At 46.5% G+C, this 13,127-nt stretch overlaps 1 protein-coding gene across 1 annotated transcript in view; it reads left to right on the top strand.

Moving 5' to 3' along the window:
* Positions 1-5,414: 5,414 nt before the first annotated feature.
* Positions 5,415-13,127, top strand: part of GMDS (GDP-mannose 4,6-dehydratase) — a 427,838-nt gene continuing 420,125 nt past the window's right edge. Inside the window, exon 1 of the mRNA XM_063326011.1 lies at positions 5,415-5,734. Within this exon, the coding sequence (XP_063182081.1) occupies positions 5,630-5,734 (105 nt within the window). The 5' untranslated portion in view covers positions 5,415-5,629. The remainder of the gene's footprint in view (positions 5,735-13,127) is intronic.

Genomic DNA, 13,127 nt, shown 5'->3' with positions numbered 1-13,127 from the left:
ACAGTACTTTCTTCTGGGCCTACCACAGTCCCCTCACTTGTCTGCCTGTATAAACTAAAAGCTCCTCAGGGAGGAAAGTCCACTCGGATACACTATCCGGCTTCCACCGGCTCCCTTTCTGCAGCCTCCAAACCAGCTCTGGTGGGATTTTGAACAATCCGTAGATGCCACCATGGACTTCACAGCTGAGGACAGGATCCAAAATATTTGGTAGCTGAAGATAAAGCAAAGTGCAATGTATTTTGGCCAGGTTCTTCTTTGATCACTGGACACTGCTTTGACGGAGTTCACGGCAGCATGATGCAGAAACTGCTTAAACTATTGGGTGTGGATTGTTCAAAAGAGCCTCAGAAAGAGACAAATAACCAGTTTTCCCCTTTGTTGCACTGAGTGATGCAAAGAAAGAGGGTTCCACTTCGTCCAGTGACAACTTCTGACTCCTGTACAGAACAGGCTACAGTGGTATCACATCAACCTCTACCACAGTTCTATTACGGGTGACACTATTAATGAAATAATACTAGGGATACCTATGACCCACAATAAATAACACCAGTGGTTTAAATCAGTAAATTCTATTTTCGAAGTTAAAGTAAGGTTACTTCTTTCCTGCAAGCACTTACAATGGATTCACATGAGATTTTTAAACCTCACATAGCTACCTTTCCAAATCCCAATTCGCAATGAGGCCAAATCTCCATTCAAACATTGAGATCATCAGGATTGCGATGTATGTGGTATTGAAGTGTAAGAAAATTCCAGCACGTGGATTTCTTCCTCCTTTTCCCTTTCCCTTAACATTTAACATGGCATTTTTTTGTAATCTAATACACTTCAGTCTTTCCTCCTATTATTCCTTTCTTCCTTACTCTCAGCAACATCTATTTTTTGTTTAATTTTCCCTCTCTCCTTCCTCCTTGCTCATTTTCCATTATTTCTAGTTTAACTTCAATCAGCTGTGCTCTGCATCCTTCTTGCCCTGTGACACATGTTTTTATCCACCACCACAGAGCAAACTTCACACCTGACCTATCTCTTTCTCCTCAGTTCTTGGGGTGGCAGCTTTAGAGTTAACACCACACATACTATTCTTTTTGTCTCCTCAAAGCTTGTCAATCTGTTTACTCTCTGGGTATAAAACTTCTACTGGACACCCATGCCCACACAAGCATCTCCTCTCACAAGGGGGCTGGCTGGGGGCGCAGGTGTGTGTCAATCCGCTGTCTCCTCTTCACATGAGAATCCTGCCAGTTTCATAGGCCAGAGCCAGGTCCACACAGACGGGTGAAAAAGCGATTATGGTGTGGGCAGACATAGCTTTTAAGTTAGGTAGCAAATGCAATGGCACAGGTGCTGGAGGCAGCAAGAAGACATCAGTGCTCTGAGTGAATATTAATCCCAGGCTCCCTGGGGGCTGCAGGTCCAGTTTGCAGCTGCAGTCTGTCAGAAAGTGCTGTCGACACCAGCACAACTTAGGTAAAACCTAGTACCTGTGCCACAATTGAGCCTTCAGTCTCTTCTGCAAAATGTACCTTGGAAGACTTTGGTGACAGAACGGTCTTTGTGCATGAAACCTGGAATGTGCCCCAGTGCATGCCAGGGGCAGACCTAGCAGGATTATGGTAGCTGGCTAACGGTGTCTGCAACTACCACTGCCAGACTTATAAATGGAACAGAAATTTAAACAAGTTAAAGGCTTTTTTTTTTTTTTTTTTTTTTTGCTTCAGTCAGCTGGAAGCTGAACTGGGCTACATCCTGTCTGGCTTCATCTGCCTGTTTCTAGTATTAGGATTGACCAAAAATACAAGTATGAACCCTGCTAAAGTGTTCCCAGCACAATCTGGCTGAGACGCTCCCCTTGCAAAAGCGACACAGGCTGCAGAGTCTTTTGTTCTGATTCACTTGGGAGTGCACACGCTGAGTTGGAAGGAAAGCTATTGCCCTGACCAGGGGAAGAGCACAAGGCGTCTGTCACCTGAGAAGACGGGCATTCAGCTGATGTATTTGATTAATCAGATGAGTTAGAAAAGGTGTGAACCGGTTCCACCCCCCCTCAGGTGGAGTGCTTTTGGAAAAAACAATCAAGGAAAATGCTACATCCGCAAAACAGTTCTTGTGGGATACTGGACAACTAGGGTAGAAGAAATTCTGTTTGGAGAAAGTGACCAGCAAAAGCCTCTTAGCTGCACGTGGAGGCCCCAGTGATGGGGGCTCTTCTTCTAGCCCAGCTTCAGAACTTGCATTGTCAGCCCTACTCACCGCTTTCTTGAGCAGAACACAGAAAGAAGCCAAGCTTGACTTTGGAGTACATTTAATGGACTGCCAGTGAAAGCTAGAAATGACAAGCATACCTGGCCACATAAAGGGCAATTTTTTATGTTGTAGCTCATCCGTTGCTTTATGCAGCTCTGATCTAGCAGGAGAGGGAATGATCTATATAAATAAGTAAAGAAAATTTGCTCCTAAATGTCCCTAATCTCAAATCCTAAGTTTTTAAATAAAAGTAACTTTTGTGCCTTATTTCTGGTGTACGGGGTCCTGAAGCTCTTAGAATTTTATGTCTTTTTATGTCTCCAGTCTCGTTTTAAAACTGAGAGGGTGGCATTCATGTTATTTGTGGTGTCCCTCCTCTTTTGAATCTGAGATTGTACACCCACAAAGCAATCACTAGTGCAATGAAATCACTTTGCAGAAGTAGTAGCCGATGTTGCCAACTTTATAAAACTGCAAGGGAAAGGCTTCAGAACCAAGGTGCAGAAATGGTACGATGGGGATGACATCTGGCAACTGAGTAACTGTGACATAATACAGTTCCTCTGTTCCATCACAGACTACAAGGCTGCAAGAAGGGGATTTAAACTGAGAGTGTGGGCAGCAGTGCCCAAAAAGGCATTCAGGTTTCCAGAGTACGGTCCCACTTGAAAGGCAGTACGCTGCCAGACTCACGCATTTTTTTATTTGTTTTTTAAATATATCATGGGCTTTCAATGACACTGAGTAATTTCTGACCACACACCGTATAAGCCATAACAACAGTAAAATTACAGTAATACAGTTGTCTGCGTATGCAGAGGCCCCACCATCCACAGAATCACAGAATGGTTTAGGTTGGAAGGGACCTTAAAGATCATCTAGTCCAACCCCCCTGCCCTGGGCAGGGACACCTCCCACTAGACCAGGTTGCTCAAAGCCCCATCCAGCCTGGCCTTGAACATCTCCAGGGATGGGGCATCCACAACTTCCCTGGGCGACCTGTTCCAGTGCCTCACCACCCTCACAGTAAATAATTTCTTCCTGATATCCAATCTAAATCTACCCTCTTTCAGTTTGAAGCTGTTACCCTGTGTCCTATCACGACACTCCCTGATAAAGAGTCCCTCCCTATCCTTCCTGTAGGCCACATGCATAACGAGGAAACTCCGATGTGACAGGAATTGTTAAAGGAGAAGCTGCTGCCTGAGCACTCTCACACCATTCATGGTGTCGCACGCACACACACACATTTACTCCCAGGTGTGCTTCCTCCTTCTTCAGGCTCATCCCTAGGTTTCCCACAGCAGAGTCTCAGGTGTCAGATTTCATAAAATAATTAATTTAGTTGGAAAGTGCAGCAGCAAGAACAGCCCGGGCTGGGTGCCTCCAAAGAGAGGGACCCTGAACTAAGAAATCCCTGGGCAATTACACCCTCGTGATCCATACACCCGCCCCTCACGCACCCTCCACGCATCTTTTAGTCCAATGGTGGTTTTTGGTCTGGGGTCTTCTAACATCTAATTGGATTATTTTTCTGTGTCCAGGCAGGCAGGCTCTTATCTTGTTGATTTGCAGTTTACATCAGGGGTTGGAACCTCTGCATCTTCTGCTTTCTGTTCCTTGTGCACCCGTCCTTGTCGGCAGAACACAGGGAACCCAAAAGTCCTGGATGTGAGAGAAACACTACCCAAACATCAGCGTGATACCCAGGGCTTTCCCAGGCTGAAAGATCACAGAATCACAGAATGTGTTGGGTTGGAAGGGAGCTTTAAACATCACCTAGTCTAACCCCCCCGCAGAAAGCAGGGACGTCTTCCACTAGATCAGGTTGCTCAGAGCCTCATCAAGCCTGGCCTTGAATGTCTCCAGGGATGGGGGTTCCACCACCTCTCCGGGCAACCTGTTCCACTGTCTCACCACCCTCATTGTAAAGAATTTCTTCCTAATGTCTAATCTAAACCTACCCTGCTCTAGTTTAAAACCATTGCCCCTCGTCCTGTCGCTACATGCCCTTGCAAACAGCCCCTCCCCAGCTTTCTTGTAGGCCCCCTTCAGGTACTGGAAGGCCACTATAAGGTCTCCCCGGAGCCTTCTCTTCTCCAGGCTGAACAACCCCAACTCTCTCAGCCCGTCTTCATAGGAGAGGTGCTCCAGCCCTTGGATCATCTCTGTGGCCCTAAGATTAAACAACACTGTACTGTCTGCTAGAAGTCCCGAGAACAGCTTTCTCATGGCCTAAAGGTTCCAGCAACTCTAGCAAATCGTGCTAGGTGGAGCTAAGCAAGCAGCACAAGTCACACCCAATTACAATCCTCAGTAATTTATTCCACTTAGAACTTACTTATTTACACTAAACAATCAACATCCCTCAACAGAACGAAATGTAAAATACAGACAGGCCCCTTTTTTTTTGTCGATACAGCAACACGCTGCCGACCCAGTACAAGAAGGCGCCAATTCAGCGTTTCACCAGGAGGAGGCATATTTATTATAAAGCCCTTTTCCAGAAGCCTTTGGGTCGTTTATAAAAAAGAGGTATTTCTACATGTGGGGACGGCCCAGGAGGACCAGCTTCTTCCTCTCCCTGATGGATGGAGGAGCCGGTGCCTCACGGGGAGCTGCTCTCGACCAGGCACTCCCGGCCTCGCTCTCTAATGTCTAACACGGCCAGTAAGCCCCGGGGACCGGGCAGCTGGGCGGCGACAGGCCCGGGGGCTGCGGGGACACGACCCACACACAGTCGCCGGCCGGGACGTTAATTCGCCCCACTCGGTGCCACCGGCGCCGCCGCCGTCCCGCTCCTCCGCGCCGCAGGGGGCGCTGTTCGCCCCGTGCCGCTCTTCTCACGCGGCGGCGCCGCCACCGCCACCTCCCCCGACACGCAGTCAGGAAGTCAGCAGCGGCACTGCACAAGGCCACGCCCCCCCTCCGCGCTCTCAACCAATCACCGCGCTCGCTTTCGTCCTCGGCGCGCCGACGATCCTGTTCCTTTAAGGACGCGCCGGGGCTTCTGATTGGCTGCGAGGCCGGGCGGGGGCGGGGCGAAGCGAGGGGAGGGGGCGGGCGAAGCGAGGCCGCCCGGCGGCTGCGCGCCTGCGCGGTGGCGGGGTCGGCGGCGGCGGCGGCGGCAGCGGCAGGGGCGGGGCTGCACCTGCGGCCGCCGCGGGGCGGGGCGGGGCGGGGCGGGAGCAGCGGCGGGCAGCGAGCGCGGAAATGCCGGCGCGGCGGCAGCGGGCGGAGCAGCGGCAGCAGCAGCGGTAGCCCCAGGGTGGGGGTAGCCCATGTGTTGAGCCGCGCTTCGGAGCGGTAGTCGGCCTTCCCTTCTGTGCCCGCCCCGGGCTATCCCCGCACCTGGGCCGCGCCCGTCGCCGGGAGGATGGCACAGCCGGCGGAGGAGGTATGTGCCGGGGCCGGAGCGGGAGGAGACGGTGAGGAGATGAACGGCAGGAAGGTGGCTCTCATCACCGGCATCACCGGGCAGGTAAGGGTGGGGGGCTCCTCTCGGCACCAGGCTTTCCCCGTCTGGGCGGCCGGGTTTTGCGGGGCTCCCGGTGGTGGCGGGTGGGGAGAGGCTCCCGCGGGCAGCCGTGAGTGGAGGCCGCGCGTGGGAGCGGAGGGCTTGGCGTGGGGCTGCCGGGCGCGTTCGTGTCCGCAGGCGGTCGCGGCCCTTTCTCCCTCCCCCCGCTTCAGGGCACATCCCTGCCGGTGCGTTCCCGGCCCCTGAAGCACCCTGCAACGGGGCGGCTGCGGCTGGTGCCCGCTTCCCCTCACGGTTTTGCGCCGACAGCTGTGGGGCTGCTCCCTCTGACAGCCCCGGCGGGCTTGGAGGCGGACGGACAGACCGCCCCGAGGTACGGGGCTTCGCTGGCCTCACCCACGCGTTGGCTGGGGCTCGTTCGCCCCTGGGTTAGAGGTGGCTTTCACCAGGTGTGTCTGGGGGGGAGGTGGGGTGCATCGCTTTGTTTATCTTGGCTTTGGAGTGTCTCATAGTAACTTTCACCAGGAATTCCTAAGAAATCAGCTAAACTGGTGCAGAGGTGAGGTGTGAAGTGAGCATCAGTGGGAAAGGAGCCACGTCTATAAAAGATAATACCAGGAGCCTTTGTCTGTGACTCTTCATCCCGCGAGTCTGAAGCGGTGAAGGTAGTGGTGCAGTGGTACCCGTGCAGGTGTGAGGCAGTCCACCATCAGGTTTGGTTTGAGCAGGCTTGTCACGCAGAAGGCCTGTTTGTCACCTGTCTCTTTGACATACTGGGCAGCCATGCGTTTACAGTCAGTGCCTGCTTTATACCCAGGCCTGAATGGTTGACAAAAGCATCTCCCCAGGCCACTGTTTTTGTATTCTTGTACGTTCATTGCAGTCTCCAATTTTTTTGGCTGTATTACTCATAGGGATAATGATGCTCTCAGAGTCCTGGTGCTTTGAGCAGAAGGTGCAGGAGAAAGGTGGCGTGGAAAGAAAAATCGTTTTCCCTTGGAGCAACTTCTGCACCATGAAAAAGGATGTTCTGGTGGTGAGTTTTAACCTGGTGAGACCTGCAGGAGCATTGACCTGTGCAGTTTATAGCTTTTGCTGCCACAGTCCTAACAGGCAGCTTGGATGTTTGTTTGGATTGTTTGTCCGTGCAGAGGTCTGCATTGTTGTGACTTCACTGGCATATGGGTGCTGAACAAAAGCTGTCATGGACATAGTTAGTCATATTTGAGGAACACCTTACTTTGCAATGTAGATGTTGCCCACTGCCTGGAAAAAAAACCACTCTGCTCGCGCATTGTTTTGTCTCTTGGAACGTGTTGAATGACTTCTGCTTGGAGGGTATATCTTCTGTGATTGGTATAACCTATTAACCTAGGTCCATTTTATAGTAAGCATTAATGTTCATCTTAGAATCCCAGTTTTTTCCTTTATGACTTGCATTTAATCAGTGACAACTTCATAGAGGGAAGAACTACTTCCCCTTCAACTGTGGCTTGTCCTGGTACGCTTGCAGATCCACTTGTGAGGTGTTGGTGTGGATTGTTTAGAAGGCCGTGAGCATTGTGGAAAAGTACATGTCAAAATAAACATGTTGCTCTTTTCCTCTGAGACAATGTAAGTCAATGCTTTTTTTCATTGTAGCAGAGCCACCTGACCTTTTGTGGGGAGTAAATCCAGAGACAATATAGTGTTATAGTAGCTTTCATCTGTTATCCAAGAGAATCTGCACTATGCTTTGAACGTTTACCTGCTGTTCATGTTTTACCTCATTATGTCTGTTCTTGTGTGTCCTTACAACCCTTTTTAGTGGGCACTGTAGTGGGTTAGCAGCTGTCTGCCAATAGTGGGCTGAGGAAACACCTTCAAGCACCTGTCTGACAAGGAGATGTAACTATGTCTGAGAAGAGGAAAAACTAATAATCTGTATATACTAACATTTTTGCTTGATGTTTATTTTTAGCAAGAGCACAGTCAGAGCTTTCCCAAGGACTACTTTGGTACTGTGTGAACAGTCTTCCAGTTTGTTGACAAAAGTACGTTTCTCTTCACCAGAGATAGTAAGTTAGAGGCCTGTAGCTACAATGCTACAATTCTTTCAGCACTGTGTTCTCTATGTTATTTTTCTCCGTTTTTCAAAGCAGCTCTTCTGTCTTAATTTAACCTTTGTCAGGCATATTGCTGGAACATGTGGAGAACCAGAGCTAGTAAAGGCCTGTGATAGTTAGCCAGTGAGGTTGGGTGCCTTAGTGATGAGACTGTACCAACTTTTGGCTTAGGATGGAATTTTTATGTTGAGGGTGGCCTCTTTTGGGGTCCTGTACTCTTCCATCATTTTGAGATCTGCCACTAGGAATCCTTGTCCCTCTTTTCTCAGATGAACTTTAAAGAAAGTCACCATAGTACTTGTTCCTCACCCCTCTTTCACTCCGTTTCTTTATTTTTACATAATAGCTTTCATTTTATTTGGAGAGGCCTCACCCAGAAATGCGACCTGAGTTCTGTTTCTTATCTCAGAATAAGCAGACTCGTATGTCTTGCTTCCTGGGAGAAAGTCCTACTGCCATCTGTTTTTAAACTTAATTACCATGTGTAAAACATACAAATATGCTGAAGTGGAAGCTAGAGCTCAGGCTTTGTCTTCCCCAGGTAGTTGCTTTAATTACTGGGCTAAAGAGAGTCGCTGTGTTTCACGTTCCTCCTTGGAACGCATCCTCCTTCAAGGTGGGTGATAAAGGCTTGGATCCCTCCAGACTGAGGAAGGCTTAGAACAGAATAGGATGGTAAACTCCCCTTATTTAAACTGTGCTCCTTCTGCTAGAGCAAATTTCCTTTAAAAGCAAGTTGGCACAGTTGCATTGTATAATGAACCTGCTTTTGTTTGTGTGTGGCCAGTGCGCTCTGGGAGTATTTGCTGAATTAAAGCACAGTGGTACCTGGTTTCCTGGAACAAGGGTAGGTGGGAGAAGTATGGAGTTGACTGGGCTGTGACAGTTTTAGGCACGTGTACAGTTGTGCTTTTTTTCTTTAGAGTACTCTTGAGCCAAACAAGGTGCTGCGTGAACTGTAGCAGCCCTTCCTGAGTTGAGATGATGCCACAGCAAGCGTGATTAATCATAGTGTTGAAATCAGACAATTCATTTTATTTTTCAGAACTTCTGTATAGCCGTGAACATCTCGATTGTCCATCTCTTCCACTGACAAATGATGAGATTTTGTTTCTGCTATGATGGAGAAAGAGTTGAGCTCAGGTAGGGCTATATTTTGACAATGGCGCAACTGACTGATGATCCAGCTTTCCGCTGAAATATACCATGGAGATATGGCACAGCTGTAACTTCCGATTTATGGATTTCTAATGGCATTCATAAGGCTTTACAGCATGCCAGATGAGGATGGGCTGTCTGCACAAATTCTTCTGTATAGTGAGTGACAGGACGCTGGTGCCATGTGCCAGCTTGCCGCACCAGTTAACAAAGCCAGTTCACGTGTCTTGCTTCTCTTCTGGATACAAGATGTTGAAAGGACACGTCTCTGTGAGGGTGAATGTGTTACTGATAGGAAGGTGATTTTCTGACCTTTGGCTAAATAAAAGGAGGAGTTTGCAATATGCATGGTGAAGCAACAAAGGAAGACAAACTCCATGATTCTCTGGTCAGGACTCAAACGGCATTCCGACTGCAAGGGCTGGACCTTAGTCTTTATGAAATCAAAGCAGATAAATGAACCTCTACAAATTCTGTGTTTACCCTTGGGATTAGAGTGAAATCAGTATCATTCTACCACTTGCATTACTGATAAGAGACTCTAAGTACATAGCCAGTGGTGTTGTACGCTCCTTTTGCAGTATTGAGATTTCCCTTATCTCCCTTCTCACACCACAGCAGTGGGATGAACCACACTTCACTGTTTTGCTAAAATGACTTCCAGAGCGAGGCAATTGCTGTGGATGGATGGATGGATGGGTAAAACATTTCTGAAGTGTCATGTAGGTATTGGTCTGCTGGTAGACTACTTGTGAATAATGCATAGCACTTTTTTTTTTTTTTAAATTTAAGGAAAAGTATTTAAAATGAAACATGCCTGTTGCATGTATTAAAATGAAAATATTTTTTACAAAACTAGAATGTGACTCTTACTGGAAGAGTGTTTTCACAATGCAAAATAGATGTGCCGGACATTTCCAGCTTTGATACCTTGAAGAATTACCTTGTAAAAATGGGAGTTTTGAATCAAATGCTAGTATAATTAATAAATTTAATTCTAGGTATGCAGCTATGTCTTATCTCTTATTTGGGGGAGCTACTAAAGCAGTACTTCTTGACAGCATTGTTTTCTAGGCACTGTGACTAAATGTCTGTTAAAGTTGCATTTAAATATCTTTCCGGAAAGTCTGATTGTGCTGCAATCAGCCTGATTGTCTTTCTGTATGCTGATGCTTGTAAGACTATTTAGATATTTGACTTCTTGGAGAAATGCCAAGAAATGCTCTGGTTGAGTCTAACTATGAGGTTATATGTTGATGTTTCTACTTTTCCCCCTCAGTCACTGGATTATGAGCAGTGAATAATGTCTATCTTGTGTCTGGTGCTGTTCTGCTTTACTTGAGGAGACAGTAAGGTAAGACTTTGTAGACCAAGATCACTCAACAGGCACTTATAAAACTCAGTTTTGAATGAAGCATTGCACTAGGACTTGAGTGTCAGTACATGGCCAGAGGCTATTGCAAATTGTAGATGAAGAAAAGAGTTGTGTTTCTGCCTTGTGAGAGCTCTTGCAGCAGCAGTACTAGCACCAGCATCTGCTCCCTTGCCTGCGGGTCTGTAAAATTCAACTGCCATTTGGCAAAACGTAGGGTAGCAGCCTCAGAAGTTTCAACCAAACCCTAAGATAAAGTAAATGCGACTGACAAGTGTGAATGCAGAAATGCAAGAACATTCTCTTTATTTGATTGGTGTAGGTAGAATATGAGGTCTGCCTCTGTCTTTCTGGTATGAGAAGTTCAATTTGGTTGCTTACGGCCTTTGCTCTTCCTGTAACGCACCAAACTCCTGTACGTGTACTGCAAGTTGTATGCAGGAGTTACAGCTCATAGTTTGAGAAAGCCTAACTGTATCTAGAAGTAGGGGGGGAAAGGCTGAGAAAGCAAGACTGGCTGTTGAGAATGAAACTAAGCAAGACAGACTCTGTGGGGCAATCTACCAGTAATAAGAGAACACGACTCATTGCTTAGCGTTTTTTAAAAAAAAAAAAAAAGAAAAAAGAAAAAAAAAAAGGTAGTAACAAATAGGATATGGAGTGTGACGTGTGACTATTGGTTCTGTTTTACCTCAGACCAGGACATACCCTTTGACACGTTGTGGCTAAAGCAACTTTGTGTCTTGGAGAAGAGTAATAAAGGAAACAGTTAAACAACTTCTTAGGAAAGCTTTTTTTTTTTTTAAGTATTGTGATCAAGTGGTGAGGTGTGAATCTTTGTCATTGGGGCGGGGGGGGGGTGTGTGTGTGTGTGTACCTGTAAGGCAGATGTAGAGAAACATTATCACCTGTTGTACCAGAGTGAGGACACTGGTTTGCCAGGTGGAGGATAAAATCCAAAGGATTGCTTTTCAGCATAGAAATGGGAGGATAGTTTTTGCTGAAACTGACAAAGCTAAATATTAGTATTGCTGCCTTTTCATTAAAACAAATATTGTCTTGTTTCTGGCTAAAGCTAAATATTAGTATTGCTGCCTTTTCATTAAAACAAACATTATCTTGGTTGAAACCAGGTACTCTATCTCAGTTGCTGTCTCTGAGTATCTAAGAGTTGTCTTGAGTGAGAACTTCAGACATGTTGAACATCCTTATCTTAGCTTGAGGATGCAGAGATGTAGGAACGCTAATTTGGGCACAAACTGAAATACAGGAAACCTCATTTAAAGTTGAGAGGGTGTGTGCTGTTTGGGTTTTTTTGGGGTTGTTTTGTTTTAAATGATGAGAGTGGTCAAGCACTGGAACAGACTGCGCAGAGAAGTTGTGGAGTGTCTGTCCCTGGAGGTATTAAAAACTGAACTGGACATGGCCCTGAGCAACCTGCTGTAGTTGACCCTGGCTTAAGCAGGGATCTTGGACTTGGTGATCCACACAGGTCCCTTCTAATGTAAACTTGTGTGATTCTGTGAGTCCTCCACAGTATCAGAAGTTGAACACCTGCAATTTGTGACAAGATGGTGTAAGTGGCTTGTTGAAAACTCTGCAGCAAATGAATAGTGGCTGTAGTGTGAAACCTGAGCTTGCCTAAAGTATGATTCCAGGTTATTTCCCTGGATATAAATAAGAAGCATTGCTATCCAAGACTCTTGAGAAAAAGGCATTTTATTGAAAAGTAGTATAACAAGTACCGAAATGGGAGACTGGATTATTATCTGAAAACAGAGGTCCTACTTTTAGAAAGATGCCTGAATTCTGATTGTCTTGCTACCCCTTTGCAGGGAGAAGGTTTACCACATAGTCTAATTCAGCTAATGCATTGACCTCTTACCAAAGGAATCTACCCTACAACAATATGTGCATACTGGGTGGGCTTTTGTCTTCTCCAAGAACTTGGAGTCCAGGACATGGGCTGCTCTCTGTGCCTGCCCAGAGGAGCCCAGCTTTATTCTATTGCCTTTCAGAATAGTGCAGTTCGTGGTGGTGTTTGAACGTAAGTGAGCTAGAAAATAGTCATGGTAAAAAGTATGGCTGATACAGGATTAGTTCATGTGTGTATTCATGTGTTAACTTCCCTTTTTTTTTTCTTTCCATCTTTGCACAGCTTTACTCATTGTTTGTGACTGCCAGTGAAGTCTGTTCTCTAGTTGCTTACTGGAGAGGGAAGTTGTGGTAGCCTGGCTCAGCTAGCAGGTATTAATTCAAGGACCAGTGCAGGCAATCTGATTGATTCCTTGTGTTTGACCATGGGATGTGGATTGAAAAACATCGTGAACAGCAAGTGAATTATAAGGTACTGTGTACTGTGATGTGTACATGCTGTCAAAATAGATAAAAATACTGAAAATGTTCCAGGAAAAATAAAATGATAAAGTTCATATTAACACTACTAAGATACAAAACAGGTAGAAGCATGGTATCCAATTTGGATTTGGGAAGCTGACTTCCTCCAAGCAATATTTCTCATGAAAGTTTCTGATGCTGCGGATAGTCATAGGGGGCTATTGCCACCACTGCACAGACTGAAAGGAGAGCAGAATATCCCATTTCCAGCAGCGTGCCACTTGCTTAGTCTTGGGTTTTTTGGCTTGTGGTGTTTTGGGTTTTTTTGGTTTGTTATTTTTTTAATTTAATGAAGATTGACTGTCAGTGTAAACAGAACCTGTATTTCTGTATTTCCTAAGGTTTTAGAGTTGAAGCATCCTCT

This window comes from Chroicocephalus ridibundus, chromosome 2 (genome assembly GCF_963924245.1).
Source record: "Chroicocephalus ridibundus chromosome 2, bChrRid1.1, whole genome shotgun sequence".
NCBI classification, from domain to species: Eukaryota; Metazoa; Chordata; class Aves; order Charadriiformes; family Laridae; genus Chroicocephalus; species Chroicocephalus ridibundus.
Note: the sequence above shows the minus strand (reverse complement) of the source record. Positions and strands in the feature narration are given on the sequence as shown.